General features: G+C 41.1%; 1 protein-coding gene across 7 annotated transcripts in view; it reads left to right on the top strand.

Annotated features, from left to right (window-relative positions):
* AOPEP (aminopeptidase O (putative)) overlaps positions 1-14,680 on the top strand; it is a 198,357-nt gene that overhangs the window by 172,450 nt on the left and 11,227 nt on the right. For 5 of the 7 annotated variants that reach the window (XR_012635630.1, XM_074932976.1, XM_074932972.1 and 2 more), the window contains one exon: positions 2,345-2,461. The exons of 1 other annotated variant lie outside the window; for it this stretch is intronic. Coding sequence is in view for 4 of the 6 variants with exons in the window: in XM_074932976.1 (XP_074789077.1) it covers positions 2,345-2,461 (117 nt within the window). In the remaining 2 variants the exon portion in view is untranslated. Of the gene's footprint in view, positions 1-2,344; positions 2,462-14,680 lie in introns of those variants that run through there. One more of the 7 variants, XR_012635631.1, reaches the window with a different exon arrangement.

The raw sequence follows: 14,680 nt of genomic DNA, 5'->3' as shown, positions 1-14,680 counted from the left end.
AGAGTCTGCGTTATTAAAAGGAAAGGGTAAGAAATGAGAGAATGTTCCTCCTTTTATCTGTGTTGGAAGTGGGAGAACACAATGTAATAGCTGCGCCCACTAGTGCCACTTTGGTTATAGGTCTATCAGCATTTCTTCTGTGGGTGCTCTCACCCTCTCTGCCAGTGTTTGCTAGCTCCTACCTTGGACTTTAATTAAACCATGAGCTGGAAACTGGTATGTAAAGTCTAATCTTGGGCAGCTGGAACGTGGGAAAATAACAGAAGTCATGGTCTCAGATTTTTTTTCTCTGCAGTCTTAAATGTAAAGTAAGAATTTAAGCTGTAATTCTGAAAACTCTTCACCCATAATGCAGCAGTAGGCAGAGGTAAATTAAGGACATGGCTGTTGATCTGCTTTTGTGCTTTTGTTGGCTTCAGTGAGATTCCGTAATGTTATCTTAAACAATAGCTTTCTGTGGGTGAATCTGTATAGCAATTATACTGGAGATATAAAATAATAACTGAGCTGTTCTGTACCTATGTATTCAAGCATGTGTTCTACAGTTTCTACAAATTAAGTATTATTGTGCTGTCTTTGTAGTTAGCAGGGAAAGCTTTCTAAATCAGGAGTTACCTTTCTGTGCGTGGTGGTCTACAACATTCCAGATTTTATTAGTGTTCAGAATGAATTCCGTTTCCAAACAGCGCCAGCTCCCAGAAGCCTTCCCTGTTCTATTTTTTAGAGTGTCTCACCATCCCCCAGGCAGCTGCTATTGAACTATGCAATAAACATTCAAGTTGGCATTTTACTAGTTGTCCTGAAATTGAAATACTTAATTTCTTAAAATGAATATTTTTAACCACTCCATTGTGTTGGCAGGCTTTGGTATCACTTAGAAAATGTTCCTGTAGGATGTGAGTTTTTTCAGTCTTCAAGAAGACAACTTGAATAATAAAAAATGGAAGGAAATCAAAATGCAAGGAAACCAAAGCAATAATATCCTAGAGATCTCTTTCTCTTCATTCTGAATTAGATACTAATGCTAAATTATGTCTGGCTAAAAGGGAAGGATTCCTGTTGCTTAGTTAGTTGTTAATGGTGATATTTTACAGATTAAGACCTATCAGAAGATCCTTGATACCTTCCTGGACTTGCTGTCAAAGGTCAGGGGTCCAGATTTGTCAGTCCACATAAACAGCTCTGGCTGTGGGGTGTGTTGCTGGAAGAGGCATTTCCTATAGCCAACTTCATTTTGTACCTGCCTAATGCATTGATGCAGCAGAGGGGAACATGGGCAGCAAGGCGGGAACAGAGAATCACCAAATGTGATAAAAGCTGCAGGTAGTGTTAAAGTAACAGGATATCTTTTTTGCTTAATGTGTCTGAAGAACATTAGAAGTGAGCAGTGCTGGTTTCTTTTTGGTGTGCAAAAACTTAAATTCACATCCTTCCTCCCTTTCCCCTTTCTCTTTTGGCACCCTGCAATGATGAATAATGGGGAAAGCTTTGGGGCATATAACAAATTTCTGACTGATGGCCCCAAACCCTGAATTTCCAATAGATCTTTCCTGGCAGCTGGTGTAATTTCTGTTTGAGCTCTGTCTGAATTATTTATTTGTTCATCCAATAAGCCTATTAAACAGAGCACTTAAGCACTTGCTACATCAGACTTCTTGTGCTTTTTCTTTTTAGGTTGCATTAGGTTCAACTTGAAAATGATAGGTTCTGGAGTCAGGCAACTAACTACTAAATATATGTATGTGTATCGATAGATACATACTGTGTGTGCACAAACATAATGTTCATGTGTCTTTCCCATGTAATGATGAATGGCTTGTGCTTCAGGATGTCATTACAACACTTGTTTTGTGGGTCACTTATTTGTGTTGTGTTCCTTTATTCACTGTAAGAATATTGTGCAATTGCTCATAGAGCAGATAAAAATGGCGCTCTTAAAAATTATGCATTCATATGTCTGGTTGATTCCTGAAATTATGCACTGTGAATGATCTTTTTTTATCCCTTCTCAGCCCAAACAAAATGGAATTACTCAGCATATGTATTCCATAAAAATCTTACTTAATAAGCTATGATTATGTTTCAATAAGATAAGCACGGTTTAGATCTCATCTAACTATAGTAGTGAAAACCATGGAAAATTTGGCTCCAGCACAGGGTCTTTCAGAACACAGGCACGTAAACCCTGAGGTTTTCCAGAAGGTGGCTAAAAATTCTTGTTGTATTTCAAGCATGTGCTAGAAGTACACAGGTTATCACACTCTAGTCCCCTTTGGTTTGTTTCCATTTAATTGCTCAGTCAGTAGAGATCTTTATTCACATATAGCATTTATTTTCCTCTTAGCTTCTACCTGACCAGCTGGTCTTACTTCTGGAGTCTCTCTTGGAGGAGAAGACACTATGTCCTAGAATACTGCAGTCCTTAGAGAAAACGTACCAGCTCCGGGAGCAAGATGCTGAGGTAATTCACTTTAAAACAATCCGCCTAACATACGCCATTGCACTGTTGACTTTGAGTGGTAATGTTCTACTAGGATCTAGGCTCATTCAAGTTCTTCTTTTTGTGTCTAAATCCGAAATGGAAAGTTCTTAACTCCAGTATTGTTGCAACTTCAGATGTCTTAACTACTCAGTATTTCTGTGTGTTTTGCGTAGGTCCAGCTGTGTTTGTGTACCATAGTAGCAGGAGCCTAGATGTCGTAACCATTGAACATGTACTTTGGGCAGCACAGTTGCTCAAGTGTTGGATTTCTCACTATGTCATGGTGACTGTGTGATAGAGCCTGGTTCGTTTTAGCTGTGTGTTTTCTTTCCAAATGCAATCATGCCTGCCATGGTCTAAAATTATTCTTCCCTGTGGTCAGCCCATATTGTTCCTCTTTGAGTGCTCTGAAGTCTCACTTGGGATTTAGAAAAGTTTGCTTTCCAGAGAGACTACAGTATGTTCTGGTTTGGGGCATCAGTTTCAGTGGGAATCAGTTCTTTACAGTTGTTTCTAGTAAGTGCCAGGGATGTTAACAATGCCTGAGGAAAACACTGTTGTATATGATATTGTAAATGTGACTTCCCATCACAGGCACGTATAAGGCTAGCATCCCTGCTCCAGAGATTTTAATGTCTTTGTGGGCCAAACCAGTAAATCCTTATTACCACATGCAGCACTGGCTATTTTGTAGAGTTCCATGGATTTCTCAGGCTGGGAGAGTTGTGGTGGTTAAGGCAGCAGAAGGTATGTCTGAAAGCACCCTTGGAATGAGTGCTTCGAGTACATAGTATTCAGGAGGGGACATAAGAACATGGAATCAGTCATGAAAATAAAGGATGTGTAGATTTATATACCAACAAGGGTTGGTTGTGAAGTAGCATATGATCAAACACATGCAGTGAGGGAGCACGGTAAATTTAACATGACATTTGATTCTTGTTTAATTAAAAACTACTGTGAAGGCTGCCAAAAATCAGTGTGCATGACCTACCCTGTTATAATTGGGACTTTATATCAAGAATTCAAATTGAAGGAGAGAGCAAAATCTCTCTTGTTAATCTTGCGCTGAAGTTGTAGGTTGAATACTTGTAAACACTTGGGAATCCAAATATTAATGTAAAGAGGGATAGAACAGAGATCTAGCTTTTTTCTCATTAAAAAACTGACAACATTTTGACTGTTGCTGTTTACTGCACTTTTTACTTTTTGTTGATACAGGTTTCCAAATGCCAGGTTTGTTTTTAATTACTACTTGAACCAACATTTCTATTTATAGGTATTAGAATATATTTTAATCACATCTGAATACCAGTGAAATGTCAGAGGTTCTATAATGGGAAGAGGAATTAATAGGGAGATAGATCAAAGCAATAGCTGTGGTGTTGCTGCTTCTCATGCCTGTGAATTGTAACTATCAGGCCACAAGCTTTGGTTTCTCAGGGTTTTTCTTTCTCTCCACTTTCATGCTTGCTTTTTTCCTTGCACTGTCATATAAAAGTACACAGGCAATCTGTCTGAATTTTTTCTTTTTTTAAAAAACAAACCCACAAAGTTACAGCCTCAGTGAAAGGAGCATAATCTCAATTTTATTTTACAAGGTGAAACCAAGGGCTTAGCAGACATTGAGAAGTACAACTAAGATAACATTACCATTAGCATTTTACCAGTCATCATACCCCAGATACCTACAGCCCTTGAAAGGGAATGTTAGCTTACACGCCCTCACATACCTGCAGGAAGAACTTTTCATGGCTCTTTCTCCAGTATATACACAGGAGATTTTTCTTGTGATCCAGGAACAACGAACTGCAGTCCAAGCCTATAGCAGAGCTGTTCTTTTCTAGATTTAATTTGTGAAGATATTACTCACTGCAGGGATCCTGTTGTGTTACTGGAGTTCAAATGTTCTCAGTAACTAAACATCAGAAATGGATCATTAAAAATTCAAGCATGAAAAATTGTAGGCAGGCCAATAAAGAAAGAAAACTGTCAATGTCAGAGGTTTTATTCAGGGAATTTTGTAAGTAAGGTTGTCAGTTGTGTTCCATCCACCAGCAGAAAGTTAATAAGTAAGAACTTGTTCTTTTATTTTTGACAAGTAGTGTTTAAATTCTCACTAATCTTCCAGTAGGCATTAGCAGTGATATGTCCAGTAGTATGTGCAAGTGGTACACAGAGAAGTTATGTTTCTTTGTATTTTAAACAAAGTTTGGTCTTAAAAATTGTACATAAAATGTAGTCTGCACACTCAGGAGTTGGAAGTCTTTCCCTGTATGTAATGTAGGTAACTAAAAGGCCTTCTTAAAGCATCAGAGGGTATATAAAAAATAACATGTATATGTACTGCTGAGCACTCTTGTGAGTGCAAGAGTGTTCCACACTTTGTAGTACTTACGTGTAAAAAGTAAAGGATTTGTATAATCACACCTCGTCAGCTAAATGTTGGGAGGGGTAAAGAGGACAGTTGTCTGTGGATTTTACTGCTGGGATGAAATCAGTACAGAACCACCATCCTGTCTCTGCCCATTTTAAAGGACCTGAATGTTCTGTATGGACAGTTCAGTGCTGTAGCACGCTGGCATTGAAGGACCACGCTGAAGTTAGCACTGGTGAAGTACTAGGGAAAAGTTGCCCAGGGTCGTTTAAGCCTGGTTGGCTGGAAATGGGATGTATGTGCATTGGGCTTGTTTTGTCTTTGAGTTAGTGTACAGTTCACTCACTGAGAAGCCTGTGTAACACAGCTCACTAACTCGAATTTCACAAATGCTGCAAGAGAGCTTCTTAATTGGGGGTTGCTTAGTCCTACACAGGTACAGCATGGGAATTCCTGGTTCATGTTTCTTAAATTTTTATATCTGTATTTCTGAAGCATCTTTATTTCAACTTTAAAGTTCATTGCATTTGTTATAAAACAGCGTGTACCAGGCAGTGTCTGCACTTGCCCACGGCAACATGAAGGTCTGTCCTTAGCCAGTGAAGGTTGCCAACAGCACTGTTTGGTATTTCTAACCACTTGTTACCACATGCATGTACAGTCTTACCAACATGAGGGTGCACCTTCAGAAAGGAGATGAGTGCTTCCAGCAGGTTATCTGACTTGTTTTGATTCCTTCATAGCAGCAGGAGTGGAGAGAGGTATGAGTTAGCCTTTGCCTGAAATTTAACTGTTGATCTCTCTTCAAGTAGTCCTCAAGCTGTGTCCTTCCTGGGATCTTCTCAACAACTCAATTCCTGTCCTCTCTCAAATGAGGTCTCACCACAGATAACGTAGCTTCAGAAGAGGGTAGGAGGTCAGTTGTAGCCTCTGCCTTCTAAGGCAAACACTGATTTGAATACTTCAGCTAAAAAAACCCATCAGAAGTTAGGTAACATATTTCTGATTCATAATGCATAACACATCTCTGATAGCAGACTTTGAGCCGCAAGAGCCAAAAGTAAGATACTGATGGCTTAATCACTTTCATACTGATCTGCCCCCAGTCTTGGATACTACAAGAGGCTTGTTAGGGCATCTGCCTAATTGCAGAATTTGTGACTCCCTCCTATTTTTTTCAGTCTACTTCTATAACAAATCATGATTTTGTTTTCTGTTTACTGTTTAACCTTGGAACTTTCAAGAAGGCACAAAAGGAAAAGTTAGTTTTCCAGAGATTAAATTCACTGATGTGAATTATTTGAATTGAGCATATTCAATACATCTTTAAGCAACGTTTTGAGAATGATGAAGGTTTCAAAGTTTAAAGCCATTTTTTTTTATCACCTTTCAGTGCCTTGAGCGCAGACCTTGTCAGACACATGGGAGGCGATTGCGTGGAAGAATAATTGTGTTGTCAGTTTTCTTTTCCCTATTTTCTTGCTCTGCTGGTTCCTGCTACATAGTAAGATAGATCATAGGCAGGCTACATCTCCATAATGTACCACTGTCTCAGAGAAACCTTACAGAAACGGACTGCAGTTTGAAGATGACAAAGTCCAGCTGGAAGCTGAGCTGACTGAGGAGAACTGGGTTATGATATAAAGCAGCTTCTGTTGCCATCAGACAGTGCAGTAGGTTTACAGAGTTGAAGGTGGGTCTGGGCTTGCTTTTGTTTTGTTGCTTTCTGAGGTGACCGTTTTATGCAGATATTTAATTTTTTCAGTATCTAGTGTCTGGCAGAATGTGGAAAGTTGGTCTGCACGGAAAGTTTCTGGTTGCTAGCATTTTTTTAAGTCTACCTAACCTTGATGACACCTCTTTTGATATCACTATGCAAGCTTATCTTGTTTGAGCATAGGCTGTTGAGGACTTTCATTGTAAAACCTGGAATCAGCTAGTTAGAAGGATCTAAAGACAACACTGGGGACTCTGGATAACAGTGAATCTGTTAACTAGAAGAACTCTGTGATTATTTCCATTATTTCTGTTCTATCATCTTCATTTGGTCAGGGAGAGGCCTGTAATGTGTGTGTACACAAGATCACAGGATGGCTGAGTAGTCTGCAGAATAGTAAAAAAGGCAACATGAAAAAGATTGGTAAGGGTCTAGAAGAAGGGCAGTGGGTGTGTGCGACACTTTTAGTCTTATTTAAGACTTGACAATATTATAATTTTCAAGTGTGTTTTACTTGTTGCTGAAGTATCTAAGACCTGGTGATAAAAAAATACAGAATATGGGTGAAGCAGAAAGATTTATGGTGTATTTTCCCAGACTTCTGACTGTAGAGTTAGCTTTTCTTTCTTTCCTACTGCAGGCATCACTATTTTATAAAATACCTTGTCTGCATACCATATGGAAAGTAACTTTGTTAGTTTTCGTTGTCTCAGCAAGTTGGCTGAAATGATCTTCACTTACATAAGGCTTTCCCTGTGTCCAGAATCATAATGCGGTATATTTTATGGAGAGAGGAGAGACTATAAGTGTTTCTGCAGAAAATGTGAGTAAAATGAGTTAAGATCATAATATCATCAGTCATGTGGGTGGCATAAAGTCATTCTCACACAACTGCTTCATTGTGCACGAGGTCTGCCTGTGAAGCTAAGGCTGTAATGTGGTGGCATCTTATTTCGCTGACAGAAATCCAGTCATGCTAATACAAACCATATAAGGTGCTTGGCATCCTAAAAGTGGTGAGAATAGTGTTTAGGACAAAATAACTTTGATTCATTGATCTTTCCTAGCCTGTAAAAAGCTGGCAGACACGGAAGTACATGCCTGTCTTGCCGCTTCCCATCTGATGGCAACTGCATTGAGCTGAGTACATTCTTGCACTGCATTATTCAGCTGTCCTGCCAGTTGTGGCTGGGCATTGTTGGAAGGCACCGTTATGGAACAGAGCTCTGTAGGGCACAGTGTGAAACTGTGTGGGAAAAGGGAACTTGTCGGGAGAGGCCAGTCCATGCTCAAAGTCAGGGAAGGCAGTCGGTGAGCTTTCCTTCCAGCACAGCCACTGGGTTAGTCCTCCCTTGGGGCAGGGGCTTGGGAACAGTCTCCAGCTTTTGAATAAAGTTAGCAAATAGCTCCACAGGCTTGCCAGTCCTCCTGGACTGGACTGTGGAGCAGCAGATAGGGACATTTCAGATAGTGTGGTGTAACCAAAGAAATATACATGATCCTTTTCGTTAACCTATGTCATTGTTGGTATGAACCACCGATTCAATAGATGGAAAAGGTAACAGCTTGAGCTGATGACCATATTGCAGGGCATTACTTTCTTCAGAAGATAAGTGAATACAGTATTTTTTTATTTCTTCAAAAGTAAAAATACTTTCTGTACCTGCTCCCTGTTTAAACATACAGCTTATTACTCGATTTCAACTCAAGTCAGGAGGAGATGGTTTATTTTGTATATGAGGGTGTGTTTTGCAGGACTTAGAAAGCTGCTGTGAAAATTTATCATGGTTGCAAAATAAATTTCACCTGCCTTTTCCTTTCTTAACTTTGTATTCAGAGGATTATTGTGACACTAGATATACTTAAGATTACATAGAAGAATTTTTTTTATTTGCAATTGAATTGCAATTAACAATTGAGTATTAAGGAATTGGGAACTTAGAAAAAGCTCTGTAAAGCAGTCAGCTTGCATGCCAGATTTGTTCTGAATAAATCAGATTTGAGAGTTGTATTACTTAGGTGCTATGTTCCTTAAAGACAGAAGAAAGAAGAGAGAAGAAATGACAGTTTTTACAAAGTGACGTCTCTGTACTACTACCAGTCTGATGCTTTTCACGCTCATCCGTACAGAAATATTAGGGTTTTTTTAACCTGGTCTTCTCCTGATACTTCTCCTGGAAAATACTAAGAAAGAATATCTCACTGTCATAGAAAATTTTTCCCATTTTCACTAGTAAAGAGGCTAATTTCAGAGTACAGTAGACTTCTCCTCCTAAAAAGGAAAATTTATTGATTGCAATAGCAGCCACTTGTCAAAAGGTCCTCTGTGATCATGATACGTTTCAAGTCTTCACCCTGTTTCATGTTCTTGTGTTACATCTAAATGCAGTTTGCAGGCTCTTTGGCACAGATGATATTGGTAAGGATAGTTTTTCACAAGTGTGCATTTGCAGGAGTTGGATTTTTTTCCCAATGAAAGGAACTTTGAAAAGGGTAGCTTCTAGGAATATGGCACTTACTTCCCAAAGATGAGGCCCAAAATTCAATGTGAGGCCAAGAAAGTTGGAATAGGATGAGGGAAAAATGCTTCCAGTAACAGCAGTGGGAGTTAGCCCCTGGAACTGATGCTGGCTCCTGTGCACATCGTAACTACGTGAATGTGTTGGGATGAATTTGTAAGGCCGACCAAAAGATAATCTCAAGTAGCTGTAATTCTGGTTTGTTTTGTTGATACATGCAAAGTATGGGGACTTTTCCAGCCACTTGAGAAGAACAGAAAATCCCTCCATCAGCATTAGCTCTCCGAAGGGCATGATCAGAGCACAAGATTTATAGAGCACTGGAAATAACTTTGCAGCAGTCAGCACACCCCATCCCGTACCCCTCCAGGAGCCAACAGCAACACATTTGTTCCAAGTGATCTCATTCACTGCTGGGTGGCATTAACATGAGTTTCCAAGCCCCTCACTGGTGCCGTTACCGGCACTGTTCACTTATTTGGCCCTCATTTTCCTAACTGGTTTTGGGGCTTAATTTCATCCTTATCTGGCAGCCTAACAACTTAGCAAGACTTGGAAAGTGGGGGAGCTGGTGGTAAGAGGGAACCAAATATGGAATTTAGTTGGTTTGGGGCTTTTTTTTACTGTTTATCCAAAGAATCCATGGAGGAAGGGATTGGAGATAGTTCCTGCTTTTCTATGTCCTATTGTCCAGAAAGGAAAAGGCAGGGGTGGAGTCATCTTGGCTTCTCAAATCATCTCAGAGGTGTTCTGAATTGGGTGGAACTGCTTTATATAAAATTTTACACAAGCCTAGCAACTGTAATACAAACCACCTGGCCTTGTCACGAAATTTAAAAGGTTACTCTGTTTGCATATATATGATAGCACTGACATAGCAGCCAGGATGTCAAGAAGAATGTGGTTTTAAAAATACAAACCAAAGCTTCCTAGCTATCAGCAGTAGGTTTTTTGTTTCATTATGAAGCTGTATGCATTTTTGTGCTTGTGTGGTGCATCCTCTTTGTTTTTTGGGGGGTTTGTTTTCTTTTTTCAGTTAAAAAAAAAAATCTGAAGATACTTTTTATTCAAAACAAACTGATTTTAAGGCTACATCCAAACAGTTAATCTACTACTTCTCTCTTATTCCTGTACAAAGGCTGACTGCAGATGCAGGTTATGCCTGGATAGGACCACCAAGTTGGAAAAAGTCTGCTATGCTGTAAGCCTGTGAGGTCTAAATAGTTCAGGAAACAGGACAATTTAAAACTGCCAACTGTAGATGGTTCTGACGTCATTACCTTAGCCACACAGATCTGGTCCTACTGCTGAGTCACTGACTTAATAATGTGTGGGTAGAAGTCTGCTGTCCTTTCAATTCCATGCCACTTAAATACTGGGTTGCAGTGTCCTGGAGAGGAATTTTGTTGTGTTCCACATGGGGTAAGCATTAGCCTAAGCAGCAAGGGTCACTGTGATCTTGCATGCAGGAAATAAAAGAGGAAAAGGTGACTCAAAAATCTGAAACATGCAGTAAAATCTAGATGTTCTCATTTCAGGATGAGCATGTTTCTTGTGAGTTTATAAAATCAATATATATTTCACTTAAGAGTTTTTGCTGGGGGTTGGGGGAAGGGGTGTGTGAGAGAGTGATGTGAAAGGTCTTTGTCTTTAGAGTCAAAATCTCATGTTTCATTGTTTTGAAAATTGGAAGCAAAGTTTTAAACTATGCAAAATTGGAAGGATGTGAGTATGGGCTGGGTAGGCTGGCTGTGACCTAAGATATGGAAAAGCCAGGCAGCCACATTGTTCATTGCCTGGAATGTGAGTCTCTTTCATATGGAGTTCCAGATTCTGTCTATGACAGTGATCTTGTCTGGAAATCACAAATGTTTGGACCACAGTCGCTGTGGGACACCAGAGATAGAAGGAAGGCTCTTTTTTTTTTTTCCTCTAGTTACAAGAGGGAGAAGGCAGAAGTAGAGGAATGGAGAGAGAGGGTCATAAGCAAAAGGGATAGCTTACTGTTGCGTTGATACTTGCAGCAGCCTTTCTTTTTCCTGAACAGAAGTCATAATTTAATAATAATTGGTAACGGATGGTGTGCTTGATCTCAAACTCTTCAGAGTTGGATTTCTGCTTCAGATGTATGTGTGTTTATGTGCTTTTTCCCACTACAACGTTTGGTTTTATAAGTCCAGCATGCTTTTATGTGCATGTATAAATAGGTTGTGTTGAAATACGTATACGAACACTGTATGGGTAAAAATGTTAGGCAGACTTGGTCTGGAGTCAGCTGGCAGTGGCAGTGATGACAGAAGTATTTGAATCACTTGCAATGTCAATATAAAAAAGAGTTGCAGTGATACCAGTGATACTATACCCATTATTGTAGATAGGTGTTTCAGTAGGGTGTCAGAGGATGGGGTTGTATATGAGATGGAGAGACAGTTGTGGTGATGCATTTTGGAAAAAGGTGTCACTCTGGATGTATACATATGCCTGAGATAGTCTTACCTTGCTGGAAGATATGGGGCTTTTCCCTCTGGTACTTCCTGGTGCCGGCTGCAGTGTGAGGTTGGTTGTACCTTGGGCTGGGACCTGATCTTCCTTGCTCTCCCTCAGAGGTACAGGATCTCTGGCCCCTCAGCACCATGTCCTTACTCACCTACAGCGTGTACGTTCATGCCTGCAGCCATCCTCACCACAGGACTCAGCTGGGAGAAAGGACAAGCAGGGGCAGAGGGCAGGTGGGAGTAAAGACCTGGGAGCACTCCAGTGGCCCTCCGGTGGGGACGAGGAAGGTGCGGGGTGCTGTAGGATCAGGTGCAGGGCCTGTAAGGTCGGGTGCAGGTGCAGGGCTAGCACCACAGGCAGCGGGGCTGGGACCCACCCTATTCTGGTGCAGAGTCCTACTGGGATGCCAGCATATGTCCGGCGGGGGCAGGGAGGCTTGTGTGGAGGCACAAGTCTTTCTTCGCTGCTGGCCAGAAAGCAGCCCTGCTACTGAGAGCCAGCAGCACACAGCAAAGAGAAGCTCAGCACACATCTCCAGTTAAATTGTTCAGAAAGGCAGCTGATGACATCTTTTCTGCCATCTCCATCTTGCTGCAAGCTGTGAACAGTCCCAACCCTCCAGCAAGCTGAACAGGCAACGCTAAAAAGGCAGGGAAGAGGGAAGCGTTTGGTTCCAGTATAAGTAATGTATTTATGTTTTTAATTAAGGCTTATTTTTAAAAACCTTTGTTTTTCAAATTAAGTGAGTTCACATGCTGTGTTAAACATTTTCTTACCTCACATGCACTATGATATAGGAGCTGCTCCCCCTGACATGGAGATGGCAGCAGCACAAATGGGAACGCGTGGAGAAAAGGCGTCAGGCACAGCGGGGATGTACTCTTCCAGCAGATGTTGCTGAAGCTGTCATGCTACCTTGGTCTGGTGGCCCTCTTCTCATCTAACCATGCTGTAGGTCACTGTCCTATCATTGCTTTGTTGGCCTGCTGTAAAAGAATTAAAACTGGAGGTCAGATCCTGTTGTGTGTCTGGCTCCTGTAAGACAGGGCAAGGAGGGGCAGGCTGAGGAGCATTGAGATTACAGAATTAGGCATCTGAACTGAGTCACTTATTCACAGTGGCAACTTTGACACAAGAGAAGAGACACCACCTGCACCACCTTTGAAGAAACATTAGATATGACTTCTTAGTCTCCTGCTTTTTCTGACTTCTTTTGGAAAACTTTATTTTGCCAATGCAGATATCACTGATCACAGATGGGAGATCTCCCACACAAGGAGAAAAGTGTCTGGTCTCTAACTGGGAGCTCTCTGTGAACCCGAGGTGGGGAAAAAAAGGCATTTGTCTTTTGCAAACAAGTCCTCAGTGTGTACTTCATTGCCAGAAGTGAGTCTTGTCCTGAAATGCTGCTCTTTGGTTGCTGTGCCTTTCTGATCATGGAGAGCAGCAGGGATGTCCTCTGTTCTGCTTGGACTTTCCTGAGCAGTAATGCTTGGTGATTCCTGGGCTTCTGTACACTTATGTAGGAAAGAGCCTCCTTGCCGGCTGTGGAGAAGCACATGTTTTGTCTAGAGGTGTAAGTGGAGTTGTGTTTACAGTCTGTGGGAGCTGGAGAAGAGGGGTCTGATCGGGTTGCTCTTAAGCAAGGTTGTGGTAATACAGAAACTTTTTAACAGTAAGATTCAATTGCATCATGTAGAACTGGGTGAATACTAAATCAGGAGCATGTGGTTGGAGGGGAGGGGAAAGGATGGAAAGGAAATATATGCCCATAAATAACATATATAAAGGTGAGAAGGTTCAAGCCTGAACCCACTGCTGTTTGAGACTTCCGCAACTATGGGAGCGCACTGCCTGACCGGCTGGCACACTTGTACAGTTGCAGGTTCAAATGCTGCCACTTGACCCATAGTCTGTTGTTGACCAAACAACAGAACTTGTTTTTTAGAGCTTGATTGCACAACACCTCTTTCCTGTTATTAAATGAAGGCAGTCGCTGCATGAGCTCTACCCACAGCATTCCTTCAGTGCTGTTGAGTGGAGGAAGGAAAGGTAGGGTTTGCAACTCCTCTTCCCCTGTTGCCAGCACCCCTGATAGCGTACAATTGCTTGATCTATGCAAAAATACAAATCAGAAGGAATAAAATGAATTAAGTAGGATATTGCTACCAATATTACCAAAATCTAAAGCCTGGCATTCTGCTAAAATTGGATTTTAAGTTGCTTTTTAATGACCAGATCATACTGGGGGTTTTAAAGTATTTAGACCTCTATATAGTTCTCCTCAAAGTGACAGCTAGTTCCTGACAAAAATGATTTTGATTAGCTGGCCCATTACTGCCAGGGTTACTCTCAGGGTTTCCTGAATGACCGTGCTACATTTTGCTGGGTTGTCAGTAGGCCGAGATACTCACACTGCAGGATGCACAGAGGGAGAGGTTTTCTGAGGTGGCAAGAATTGGCATGTGGCTGCCTGTACAATTAATTATGTCCAACACAGGTCTCGGGAAAAAAGGTTGCAATCAGAGCTGCCTGCTGCTGTGACGCTGTATCTGGCCCATGGTTTCTTTGGCCCTGCAGCGTCGTCAGAGCGAGTGCTATGAGACTTGAGAGATAACTTGGGTTATTAGAAGTCTGGGAGTTTTTGGCCCAAAACACAAGCTCATTTAAGCTGTTAGACAGCTTTGCTCAGCCTCCTCACAAACCCTTGGCATACACAATAATCACAATTACAGAATCCGTGTCAGAATGATGAATCTATTCTGCTTAAATCCAGTAGGTTTTTGGCTACTGAGTACGTTTTTTCAGATTGCCGAACTGATACTCTGTCAGCACAGTTTTAACACACATGGCTGTTTCATTGCTCCTTCTGAAGCTGCTTCAGCATCCCATATCACCTTACTTGGGTAAACGTTCATGAAACTAAATTTGCAAGCTAAAGCATGCATATACTGTGGCATAAAAGGTAGGAATGCCCATTGGAAATTCACACTATATAGAATGAAAAGTTGCTGATGCAGCCTAGCTGGTGTATTAAAGAGTAACTAGTTCACCTAAGATGGAGGGAAAAAATTAAATCATTAAATGCA

This window comes from Athene noctua, chromosome Z (genome assembly GCF_965140245.1).
Source record: "Athene noctua chromosome Z, bAthNoc1.hap1.1, whole genome shotgun sequence".
NCBI classification, from domain to species: domain Eukaryota; kingdom Metazoa; phylum Chordata; class Aves; order Strigiformes; family Strigidae; genus Athene; species Athene noctua.
Note: the sequence above shows the minus strand (reverse complement) of the source record. Positions and strands in the feature narration are given on the sequence as shown.